At 41.5% G+C, this 12,679-nt stretch overlaps 1 protein-coding gene across 1 annotated transcript in view; it reads right to left on the bottom strand.

The window, feature by feature from the left end:
* KIF18A (kinesin family member 18A) overlaps positions 1–12,679 on the bottom strand; it is a 69,607-nt gene that overhangs the window by 46,663 nt on the left and 10,265 nt on the right. Inside the window, exons 5-6 of the mRNA XM_061610576.1 lie at positions 7,577–7,687; positions 3,301–3,498 (exon numbers count right to left, since the gene is read on the bottom strand). Coding sequence (XP_061466560.1) covers positions 3,301–3,498; positions 7,577–7,687 — 309 coding nt within the window. The remainder of the gene's footprint in view (positions 1–3,300; positions 3,499–7,576; positions 7,688–12,679) is intronic.

The following is a 12,679-nucleotide window of genomic DNA, read 5'->3' as shown; positions in this document are numbered from 1 at the left end:
GAGAATGCCCTCTTTTGTCCCCCCCAAACTTCTGAGGATGGTGGAACTACCAAAAGGACCCCCTCTGCTGATCTCAACATCTGAAGGAGTCTGTAGGAAGGAGGTGGTCTTTCAGATATTTGGGACGTAAGTCATTTAGGGCTTTGAACACTAACGTGAGCACCTTGAATGGGGCCTGCAAATGAACTGTCAACCAATACAGCTATTTTAAAACAGGGGTTAAAACAGGGAATCCCAGCTAGTAATCTGGCTGATGCATTTTGGGCCAGTTTAAGTTTTTGAGTCGTCTTCAAGGGCAGCCCCATGTAGAGTGCATTGCAACAATCCAGTCTGGAAGTTACCAGAGCATGGAGCACTGTGGCCAAGTCTTCTCTGTCCAAAAGGAGCTGAAGCTGGAAAACCAGCTGGAGCTGGAAAACGGCACTCCTAACCACTGAGGCCACCTGAACCTCCAGTGACAGTGTTGGATCAAGGAGAACCCCCAGCCTGCTGACCTGCTCCTTCAAGGAAAGAACAACCCCATCCAGAGCAGGCCATCTTCCCACCTCCTGGACACAAGAACTCTGGACACATAACACCTCTGTCTTTTCAAGATTCAGTCTCAATTTATTGGCCCACATCCAGTCCATCACTGCCTCCAAGTACTGGTTCAACACTTCAACTGCATCTCCTAATTCAGATGGAAAACAGAGGTAGAGCTGGGTGTCATCTGCATACTGATGGCACCTTACTCCAAATCTCCTGGTGACAGCTCCCAGTGGCTTCATATAGATGTTAAATAGCATGGGGGACAAGATGGAACCCTGCAGAACACCACAGGATAATTCCCATTGTGCTGAACAGTAGCCTCCCAAAACTACTTTTTGGAAGTGGCTCTGAAGGTATGAGTGGAACCACTGAAACATAGTGCCCCCAACCCCACCTCCTTGAGATGTTCCAGAAGGATACCGTGGTCAACAGTATCAAAAGCCACTGAGAGATCAAGGAGAATGAGCAGGGTCACATTCCCCCTATCTCTCTCCCAACAAATGTCATCAACCAGGATCACCAAGGCAGTTTAAGTGCCATGGGCAGACCTGAAGCCAGACTGGAAAGGATCCAAGTACAGTAGGGCCCCGCTTCCCGGCGTTCTGCTTCCTGGCGTTCTGCTTTCCTCCCCTCTTTTAAAGACGCTTTTGCGGCATTTTCGTGTGACACGCCCCATTAAAGTCAATGGGGTTCTGCTTTACGGTGGGGGTCCGGAACGGAACCAGCCGTATATGCGGGGCCCTACTGTAATCAGTTTCCTCCAAGCATGCTTGAAGCTGGACCGCTACCACCTTCTCAAGCAACTTGCCGCAAAAGGGGATATTTGCTACTAGGTGATAGTTGTTTAACACTTTTGGGTCTAGGGAGGTCTTCTTCAGGAGGGGATGCACCACTGCCTTCTTCAAGGCAGATGGTATCTCCCCCTCCTCCAGTGAAACATTAATCACTCCCTAGACCCACCCAGTCAGTCCCCTATGGCTAGTTCTCAGCAACCAGGATGGGCAAGGGTCAAGGGGGCAGGTTGCACTTCTTCAAGCAGCTTGTCCACATCCTCAGGTCACAATAATTGAAACTGATCCAATAAGGATGGAACTGATAGTGGTACTGGGCCATGTTTAAAGTGTTGGTCTTTACCCATAAAGCCTTAAACAACTTGGGACCAGGTCTGAGAGGAAACTCCTATTCCCGACAGAGCTCCAGTGGCCAGAGTGGTTTAACAGTCAGCCGCTCTGACTGAAGCTCTGTGAGGGGAACAGGGTGTCTCCTAGCAACTCTCAGCACCCTTCACTAACTACACTTCCCAGAATTCTTTGGGGGAAGCCATGACTGTCTAAAGTGGAATAAAAGTCTGGTGTGGATGTGGCCAGGGACAGCTTTGGTTTAAAATTTGGGTGGGAGGCTACACGTGCCTGCTGTAGAAAAAAAGGTGGAGGAAACCCTGAAAAAGAATGATACTGTGCACAATGATTTCCTTTTGGAAAGGGGCTTCCCCTCTGCCCAGTGCCCACCCACCCAATCTCCTCCCCTCCTCCTCCTGCCTTTCTCTTCCCCTCCCTGCCCCTCCCCCAGGTCAGTTTTACCTCTCCTAAGCATGATTACACAGGAGTTAATCAAAGTGAACTCAAAAAGCATGCAAATGATCAAACCTGCCCTCCCCTCCTCCTATCCCCTCCTCTCCCCCTTCCCTCATTCGTCCCTTCCCCTCTCCCCTCCCAATCCCCACTTTCCCCTTCCTCCTCCCTGCCCATGGTCAGTGTTGCCTATCCTAAGCATGATTGCACGGGAGTAAATCCCATAGAATTCAATAAGCATGCAAATGATTAAACCTGCCCTCCCCATATCAACTGTTTTTATATTGTTGCTTCCTCCCTGATAAAACAAGATCAGCACAGCACATCTTTTGTTTTTGTTATCTGGGCTGATTGCCGGTGTTGCCACCACTCACCATATGCTCAGAGGCACATGTTACCAAATTGTTCCAAGCTACACAGCTAAGTGGATTGGACTGTGAAAGACCAACCCAAATGGTGTTTGCATTTTTACAGATTTGTAGGGCAGTACTATATCTCAGAGATGAGGTCAGATGTCCTGCTCCCCTGGCGCATTCACTATAGCTGCTTTCCCTGCTTTTTAAAGTTTGATAGAAATATGTGTTGGCTATAGGTATGTTCTTAAACCGCAAGGATTTTTGCCTATTAGTGAATATGAACATTAGGATGCAAGTGTGATGGACATCAGTCAAGGACTTATAAGAGCAATAATATGTAGCACTTTCATAGTACTTCAGAGTATTCCAAAGAGCTTCACATACTCTGCTTTGTTGTAACCCTTACAATATTCTTGAGGCATATTATCACCCCCCTTTGCATATGGAGCGGGGTGGGCTTAGTCTGAGAAAATGGTTGCCTTAGGCTATTTAGTGAGTACATAACAGAGGTAAGATTTGAAAAATTGGGAGTTTCTGATTTGTAGCTCAAGTCTTTTATCTACCAAGTTACACTTTTCCATGGAGTGCTTTGAAAAACTTCAATTTAACATTCTGCTTCAGATTATGAAATTAAGACAAAGTTCATATAGAATAATACCTGCAATTCCATTATTGCCCTCTTCAAATCTGGCCTACCTTCATGCATACAGGTACTAAAGAAGTAAGCCCCACTGAAAACAGTGAGACTTACTTTCTCCTAGATATGCATAGCATCACACATCTCATATTGATCGGCATGAGTCCTGGCAAGGAAGCTGGGGGGTGAGAAGGAAATGGGTACCTACCTTTGGGTCTGCCAGGGCATTAATGATATTGCCAAGAGCTAGCAATGAGCGGTTAATATTTGCCCCTTCTCTAAAGCGAGCTCCTTTGGCCTTTGTAGCGCTGGCACGTTCTGATCCTGCCAAGTCAATGAGACACATTTTGGCAATACGGACATTTTGATTGATACTTGCTGTCTTATCTTGTTGCCTCAAATAGATCTAAAACAGAAAAGTAAAGAAGAAAATGAGGAAAGGACCCAGATTAAAAAATAACCCTGAAATGTCTTCAAGTTGGGTAGCGGGAGCAGAGAGAGAGAGAGTTACCACTCACTCAGTCCACTCACCCACCCACTCACCCACAAAGCTTTTTATAACGTAGACCTTCTGACAGTCATGCAAAGAGTGGAAAAATTACTGGGTAGACAGAATTAAAAAGGCAGATCAGATGATACTCCTTAGATTAACACATTTCAGAAAGGAATTTTTGTTTAATTTTTTCAAAATATTTGTCCTACTTCTTATCCACGATTCTCAAAGCGGCTTATAGAACCATAAGAACCTGCCTTATACGGAGTGAGATCATTGGTCTTTTTAGCTTAGTATTGTCTACACTGACTGGCAGCAGCTCTCCAGGATTTCAGACAGGGATCTCTCCCAGTACCACCTGGAGATACTGGGGATTGAACCTGGAACCTCTTGCATGGTCAGAGGCAGTATACTTCTGAATACCATCTCTGCTATCTTTTTGGCACCTTTTGAAGACTTTCCTCTTTCAACAAGCCTTTTAAGCTGAGACCTATCCCAGTCTGTGTTAGAATTGCTTGTTAATGTTTTTTTAAAATATGTTTTTAAACCTTTTTTAAAAGCTTTTTAAAAAATGTTTTTAACGTCGTTTTGTTTTAATGTATTTTAAGGTCTGTTTTTATGATGTTTTAAAGTGTTTTTAGCGTTTGTTTGCCGCCCTGGGCTCCTGCTGGGAGGAAGGGTGGGATATAAATCAAATACTAAATAAATAAATAAATAAATAACAGTTTCTGGAAACTGCAGAAGGGGACAGTCCTCTTGCGCTTAGGTTCTGCTTGTGAGTTTCCCACAGGCATCTGTTTGGCTACTGTGAGAACAGGATGCTGGACCAGATGGGCCACAGGCCTGACCAGCAGGCTTTTCTTATATTCTTATAGCAGATGCTCTACCACTGAGCTATGACCCTTCCAAAAATAAACAATTCAATGCAATATACAATAATGATATACAGTAAAACCATCAACTAAGAGTTGCACGGTACACAGTGCAAAAGCTGTCCTTGGGATCTTACATATGTTTACTCAGAAGACCCACTGAGCTCAACAAGACTTAACAATCCAACTCAGGGGAAGCTGGCAGAAGGGGTGCTGGTGGAGGAGCCGGTGGGAAGCTCCACAGCATCCATTTGCTGTTCGGGAGCCGCCAGACTGACAGAACTTCTGCTCTGCTGGGATCTGCATGTGTGAACACAACAGAAAAAAGCTGCACTCACAAATACCCCTACCGGCAATTAAGTGCTCTCCATAGACTTCCATTCTAATTTTTTTTTAGACTGACCTTTCACTCGGTGTAACTTTGGCCTGGACTGGGACCCGCAGAAGTGCTCCGAACAGGAGTTGGATGTTGTGCAAGCCCCCCATCCCCTCCTCCAACATGCCCCCAGAGCGACCTTTTTTCGGACCTTTTACTTGCTTCAGCCAGCATCCCTTCCACCAGGCTTCCCTGGCAGACCCCAGGCTGAGCCATTGCAGGGTCGCAGCTCCACCGTGGCTGAGCTGGGACAAGGGGCTTCTGCAGGCAGAGCCAGGATGCTACCACATCCAACTCCTCTCAGCCCAGCGTAAATATGAGTTGGATTGTGCCCTTACTTTCTAGTAAGTGTGCATAAGATTATACTTTTTAGTTGTAGTCCTATCCACATTTACCTGGGAATAAGCACCATGGAACTCAGCAGGACTTACTTCTTTGTAAACATGCATAGGATCAGTCTGCTATATACAAAGTTATCCACTTTAATGAGAACCACTTTGTAGATTTTGTTGTTTGTTAAAGAAATGAAAAGAAGCAATCATGCATGAAAAAATATTGCCACATTTGTATGGGTAAGAAGCACATTTATTTCTCTTTTTTTTTCAATTAATTTTTATTCTAATTTTCAAAACCAAAATAATACAAAAAGAAAACAACACAAATCAATAACTAATACAATACAAAAAAAATACATATATATAAAAATATTGACTTCCGATTTGTCATAGTTCAGCTATAAATCTATAATATATAACAAACCTATCTCTTAATAGATTATAAAATCACCTTCCTCCAGCGGTTATCTTAGTTGGTTTCAAATCTCATTAACATCATATCATTTTAATCTTCCACAAAAAGTCAAAGGGAAGTTTCCAATCCTTGAGATATATGTCAATCAATTTTTTTTTCTAAATAAACATGTCAATTAATCCAACTCATCAAATCTACTGAGTCCAGTAGTTTCAAATCGCTCTTCTGTCATTATCCATATTGGGTCCATCTTCCATCTTTACGCACCCAAAAATCTTGCTGTCATAGTCATATAATAAAAGTCTGATAGGAATTTCCTCCATCACAGATATTTTCTTACCATCAAATCCAAACGTAACACTGAAGTATTGTTTCAAAGCCGCATCTCTGCTCCTCTTTTCCACATGATACACTAGTACATTTCTTGAAGGTTTTTCCATTGACACAAAACAGGGATTAATTCTATTAACTTTCTCCATTTCAAGTTCCATCAAATCCTTCCAGTCCAGGAATTTTTTTGAACCGATAATATCTTTATCTCTTCAATTCCTTCAGAGACAGCGCTGTATTCCAAACTGTAATATTTATCTCCAGGATCCGTCACAACCAGGAAATCCAAATCTTTTTTCATGTCCATATTTAAGCCAATCTCCATAGATTGAACCTTGCCTTTAATTTCTCTTTCATCCTTTTTTTGTTTTCCAGATCTATCTTTATTCTCCTTTCTCATAGAATCCTGAGTTTCTTTCAGCTCCTGTCTCATTTCATGAAATTCAGTTCTCCACGCTTGTCTATTATTTCTCAGTTCTTGTTTTACTGAGTTAATCCCATCCATTATTTTCTGAAGCATGTCTAGAAATAAAGTCCCTTCTTGTACATCCATGATCTTCTTAATTGCCATTCTTAAAACCAAAAGAACAAAACTCCTTCAATTTTCAATGTCCCAAGCAAAGAGCAGTTTATTTCTTTATCCAGTTACAAAGGAGTTAATCTTTCCAACCAACTAACGTCACACGCTAGACAGTCCTTATCTCTTAAATGTCCAGAAGTGCAAAAACAGCTTTTAGTTCACAGCGTTCAAATAACTAGTAGCAGAGAGAATGAGCAGATTCGTCAACAACAACAACAACAAAAAGTAGATCAGAAAAAATAGTCCCTTATATATATTACACAAAAGTCTTGTAAATCAAAAAGATTTCTTATCTCTCCCAATCAGAAAGCTCTCATCCGTTGTAATCTTTAAAACGCAATTTTCCATGTCAGCTTTTTGCAATAAAAAAAAAAAAGATAAGCTATTTATATTTTCTTCCCCCTTAGTTCCGTAAATAAAGAAGGAAAGTCTTACCTCATCTAGGTTATCTTAATTGCTGTTACTTTGACAAATCTCTTTAGCTATATAGATAAGAAAATGATAAATGTAGACAGGAGGTTTGCCTGCTAGTCCGTTAAAAAAAACGGGTCACTTATCCAGCTGAGCTAGCATAAAATCCTCGCTCTGTCTGAACTGCTGGAAGACAGACAATTCTGACAAATTCCAGGCTCCAACAATCAAAACAAAACTATGTGGCAGATCTCACGCTTCTTCCTTATCCGGAAGAAATCATCCCCAGTCAGAAAAAACCCTTCTGACTGAATTTAAAACTGGATAAGTTTCATCCAAGACAGGAGCCCGTCTCAGAGGCAGCACAGGCGGAGGGATCCTCCTGGGAAGTCCAGAAGCACATTTATTTCTCAAAGGCAGCTTTGACACCTCAATAGATTACTCATCTGAAGTCTAAAGACAGCATAGATCACGAGAGCTCCTCTCCTGAATGCTATTTAGCACAAAGGATTTAAAGCAGACAAGAGTGAGTGTTGGATCTCTCTTCTCAAGACCAAAGCTATTACGGCCGGTGTGCCATATTCTGAGGATTCTCTCTGTCTCTCTCTTTTTAAACAAAGCTTCAAGGGTTATCTAAGATCCTCAGACACCTTATCTGCCATATCATCTTACCTGAAAGACAGCATGGGACCGAGATGAGGAGGCATTCACATCAGTGGGATGTTGTGTTCTGTTTTTGTTTCCATAGTCCAACATTTGCAAGATCTCCTCAGCAGATTTCGGCTACAAAAGATCGGGGGGGGGGAGGGGGATAGCCAAAGAAAAGTAGTAAATCTTTTTTCTTGATTTTAATCTGGGAGGTTCACTGTCATAGGATTTCTGCACTAATGTTAACATCATAGCTTCGGCTTTTGTTGCCATCTTGGTCCCAGAGGAGGACAAACACAAAGAGAGTAAGATGATACCTTTTATCAAACCAGCTTCTGAAGGTGAGCACAAGCTCCAGCACCTGCCCAAAGAAGATTATGTACAAGATTACCTTGCACATAACATTGCCTAAAGAAGTTGGGTCAGTTGAAAGGCATCATTTTACTTACTCCAAAACCACTAGCCCATTCAGATTGTGCTAGCTACGTTCTTAGTGTAAGTGGCTATGCCACTATAAAGTGCCTAAAATCCATCTTAAAGCAGTTCGGAAACACCAGATTAAATAAATCAAAATCAATCATTTTACTGATCTCCACAACATAGGAAGCAGATCTTTACTGTAGTGGCACCTACCCTTTGGAATTCCCTCCCCTTAAATATTAGACAGGTGCCACCTCTGTTATCTTTTCAGCACCTACTGAAAACCTTCCTCTTTCAACCAGCCTTTTAAGTAGAGACTTTATCCCAGTCTGCATGTGTTGGAAATGCTTATTAATATGCTTTTAAAGCTTTTTTTTTTTAAGATGTTTTAAAGCTTTTTTAAAAAAGATGTTTTGTTTTAATATGTTTTAAAGGATGTTTGGTTGTAATATATTTTAAAGTCTGTTTTTATGATGTTTTAGCATCTTTTTAGTGCTTTTGTTTGCTGCCCTAGGCTCCTACTGGGAGGAAGGGCAGGGTATAAATCTAAATAACAATAATAATTATGAGCCAATCAAGAGACCTCATAATAAGACTTATACATCCATGCACATACAAAAATACAAGATGAAATCACTCTATTGCCAGGTAGGAAAATGTGGTTACATGTCTTTGGGTAAGATTTTGGGCTCCTTCTGGGAGGAAGGGCGGGATATAAATTCGATAAATAAATAATAAATAAATTTTAGCTTGTTTCTTCACTGCTCCCAACAGGAAATTAGCTACAATTTCTGTAATACCCTGTACGTCTAAGAGGGAATTCAGTATTTATAGAGAAGTGTTTATATGACAATGGACTCAAACTATTCACGGAAAGATCTGTTACAGGGAAAAGTCCCCTCACAACCATCTTTGAAGGCTATCTTGGGTTGCTGTCTCGTCAGTCTACTATCAGTAGCAGCTTGCTTACCCCAAAAGCCTTCATCAGTTCAAATATCAGTGCAGAGAAGGTTATCCAGTAAGCTGAAGTACTAGTGGGGAAGGTGGAGGCAAGTGTGAATACACAATCCTCGGCTGAGGCCAGCCGCTTTAGAATAAGGCTGGGGAGACTGTACAATCTCTGCCCTGTTGCTACAATCACATCAACTCCCCAATGTAAGTCTTTTAAGCTTGGCTCCCTGTTATTCTTTGCATCAGCTTGGAGCTTCTAGATTTCCTTTTTCAAAATCTCCACCTTTACTCTACATTAGAGGTGAGGAACCTCCAGATGTTGTTGGACTCCAAATGCATCATCTCAGATTATTGGCCATGATGTCTGGGGTTGATGGAAATTGTAGTCCAGTGAAATCTGGAAGGTTACCCATTTTTGCTCCACATCACCTCCCTAGGCTCCTCTTAATTGCTGCACACAAGCTGATCCCTCTTTGTTTCCTTCTCCCACTATGCTTTTTCCTGTAAAGGGTTCCTCTCACTTCAGACCAGCCTCCTGAACCATCACTATTTCTGCACATCTACCATCTTCTGACTAGTCTTCCTACACCAGCCTTACAGCCCTGATCTCTCTCCCCCGTCACCATTCCATCTATTGTACACACACAAAATGGGACCAATAAGTTTAAGGCGATGAACTGGTGCTAGCCACAGACCAGGTAGAGGCTTCTGCATACTTGGGACACTCCCTGGGTAATCAGAAAAATATTTGCCTGCAAATTTAAAAACAAAACAAATGCAAAATGGTTCCGAGTACTGATCATGTGTGTTGCCCTATATAAGCTCCCACCCTCCCAATTTGGCAAATAGATTTCTGTCAATTCTTGTCTATGCAAATGATGCAGTCCTTTTCTCATTGATGAGTATTGGTCTGTGGCAGCTTTTAAAAACATTGGTCACCAACTGCAAAAATGAAATGCTGGTAATTAATTATGCCATATCCAAGGTTTTCGTTTTCACTCATAAAAGAATTAAATACTGCTGTTATATAAATGAACATCCAATTGAACAGGTCACAATTTACAGATACTTGAGAGTAATTTTCCATTCTTCTGGCTCTTGGAGAGCAGAACTAGCCAGTGCTCTTGCGAATGCTCAGTGGAGTGTGAAGGCACTTCTTTCCTTTTTTTACACCAAAGGGGGACAATATATTCCTTTAGCTATGCAGGTTTTCACTGCAAAGGTTATAGCCCCAACCCGTGTCTTGCAAACTCTTTTTCACTGGAGCCTGAGCAAAGGGAAGGAGGAAGAGGATACTATTTCTCCCCTTTTTGGGGTGTGGGGGGATGCTGAAAGCAGACAATAAGCAGGCAACAAAGCTTCTGCTCAACAAATAAAAGAATGTGCAACATGTTATCTTTTTCTTTCTATCTATATTTGAATTCTTTAAGCATGACCGCCTGATCCCTTATATCCCTGCCCAATTACTGAGATCTATGTGGGTCCATGCCTGTGGAATGCCCTCTCAACTGAGATTAGACCTCCCTGCTGATCCTCAAGTGCGTGACTTTTTTGTTTCAACAGGCATTTTAAGGTACAAAATGTGAAGAGCACAACTGTTGGTGTTCGAGGGGACCAGCCATGCTGGGAACAAGACTTTCTTTTTGAGATCAGCCGCCTGGACTTGGGCTTGATTGTGGAAGCCTGGAACAAAGGGCTGATCTGGGACACCATGGTTGGGACAGCGTGGATTGAGCTGAAGGCCATCAGGCAGTCAGATGAGGAAAGCCCTGGGCAGTGGGCTACACTGGAAGCAGAGGTCTTGATGAAGGGCCATGAGGTCTGTGGCACCAAAAACACAACACCTCATAAGATTTTGTTGGATACAAGATTTGAGTTATCTTTTGGTGAGTGTAACCAGCCAGTTGCAGCACCCCCGAATCCTCTGTGAAGGTCAAAGGCTCATTTTTCCCCTTTGTTCTCCAATGCTGCTGCCTTGATGCTGTATGGGTCCATTTTTAGTAGTGGTTTCCTCTCAATAGTTAATTCCAATTAAAACAGGCTTAAGATATTGTATACATGCTTTTATTGTAATATTCATGTGAATTTTTAGATATATTTTATAATTGTTATATTCGTTGTTTTGTATATGATTCACTTTGGTTTCATGTTATGTATATTGTTTAGAGATTTATTGCTCAATTATGTTACTTAAAATGTGGATTATTGTTTTTCTTATTATTAGCAACTGTACTGAATGTAAAACATACTGATTTTTGTTGAAATGTAAACCACTTTGAGATTTTTTGAAATATAAAGTGGTATACAAGTTAAATAAATAAATGCTATATGGAACATAGCTATGTGATTATCACAATTAGACCCAGTTGGAAACTATCAAAAGCAAATGCCTAAGAACAATATTTGGTGTCCTGAGCTGTGTTCCCAATGTAATCTTACGATCAGAGGCAGGGCAAATCTTAACCTGTTTTTACCTTTTTGTACACCGCCCTGAGAGCTTGTTGCTATAGGGCGGTTTAAAAATGTAATAAAATAAAATAAATAAAATAAATCCTTAGAGTCCTGTGCATGGATGCACATGCTAAACTTCTGGTTGAAGATCGTATTCTTCCTTTTGAGCCTAGCTCCACTGACATTAATGGATGCTTTTCAGTCAAAATAGAAATGGGCAGTGAATAAGAAACTGCAAAATCTGGGCTTTTTGACCAATGTGATTTTAGCTTTAGGTTATACAAAGGCTAAAGCAGCCATTTCCCACTAAATTATTTATTGTTTATTTATTAGATTTATATCCCACCCTTCCTCCCAATTGGGACACTGAACTACAAAATCACTGAAGTCTAGCTGCAACATACCCTGATTTTAGGAATAATGGGAGGGCCTTTGTACCCTCAAACTATCTGATAAATTTGAGCATCCCCAAATATAGAAAAGCATTTATGTTTATCTAATTTAATGTGTTACCTTCTGCACTTCTGGAAAGAAGATTCACGAGGGTTCCCTACTGCGAGCACGTATGCCCTTGCGAGGCCAGGGAGATGGAGACAGTAGGGTAAGTATTATTGTATTGCCCTTTCCCTCGTGATCTTCGATACATCACTCCGGTTCTACAAAAAATTCCCAGGGGCTCAGATGTGTTTTACTTACATTATCTACTGGCTGGGCAGAACCCACAGCTCACAACCAAGGTGGCCAGTTTCAGTGCAGCCGCTATTGCTTGTTGGAGACGGATGACAATGTAAATATTTTAATGTTTTATTATGATTTTTTATACTGACGTGCATTATCAGTGCTGAAGTTTTTTTTAGTCTGCTTTTGCACACTGCATTTTCTGATGCTTTCCATTTTATATTTGTTGTTCTTTAACTGAAATAAAATTACTACTACTATTGCCCTATAGGAGGCATAGAATGTCAAGTGTCTGTTGGGAAGGAAGAGAAGTAAAATGGCCTTATCTAGTGCCTAGTGGCTAGGAATGTGTGTGAGACATTATGAGGCATGCATCACACAACCTTAATCCCTTCCACAGATGCTATATGCTTTTAAGGACTCTGACCCATTTTGAAGCTTAGGGAGTCCAGGGGAGGATAAATTAGAATCAAGAAGTTGTGCAGTCAGGACTCTTTCATAGCTCCCAACAGAGTTAAAAATATCTTGGAATGGGGCAGCGGAGATAAAATCCATTCAGATTTGGGGCTAGACAAGCAAGGCAATTGTGGACTGCCGTGGTTTAGGGCTAGACAAACTACTTCACTA

The sequence above is a fragment of the Rhineura floridana genome, chromosome 2 (genome assembly GCF_030035675.1).
Source record: "Rhineura floridana isolate rRhiFlo1 chromosome 2, rRhiFlo1.hap2, whole genome shotgun sequence".
In the NCBI taxonomy this organism is placed as follows: domain Eukaryota; kingdom Metazoa; phylum Chordata; class Lepidosauria; order Squamata; family Rhineuridae; genus Rhineura; species Rhineura floridana.
This window is presented reverse-complemented; position numbering and strand designations above follow the sequence as displayed.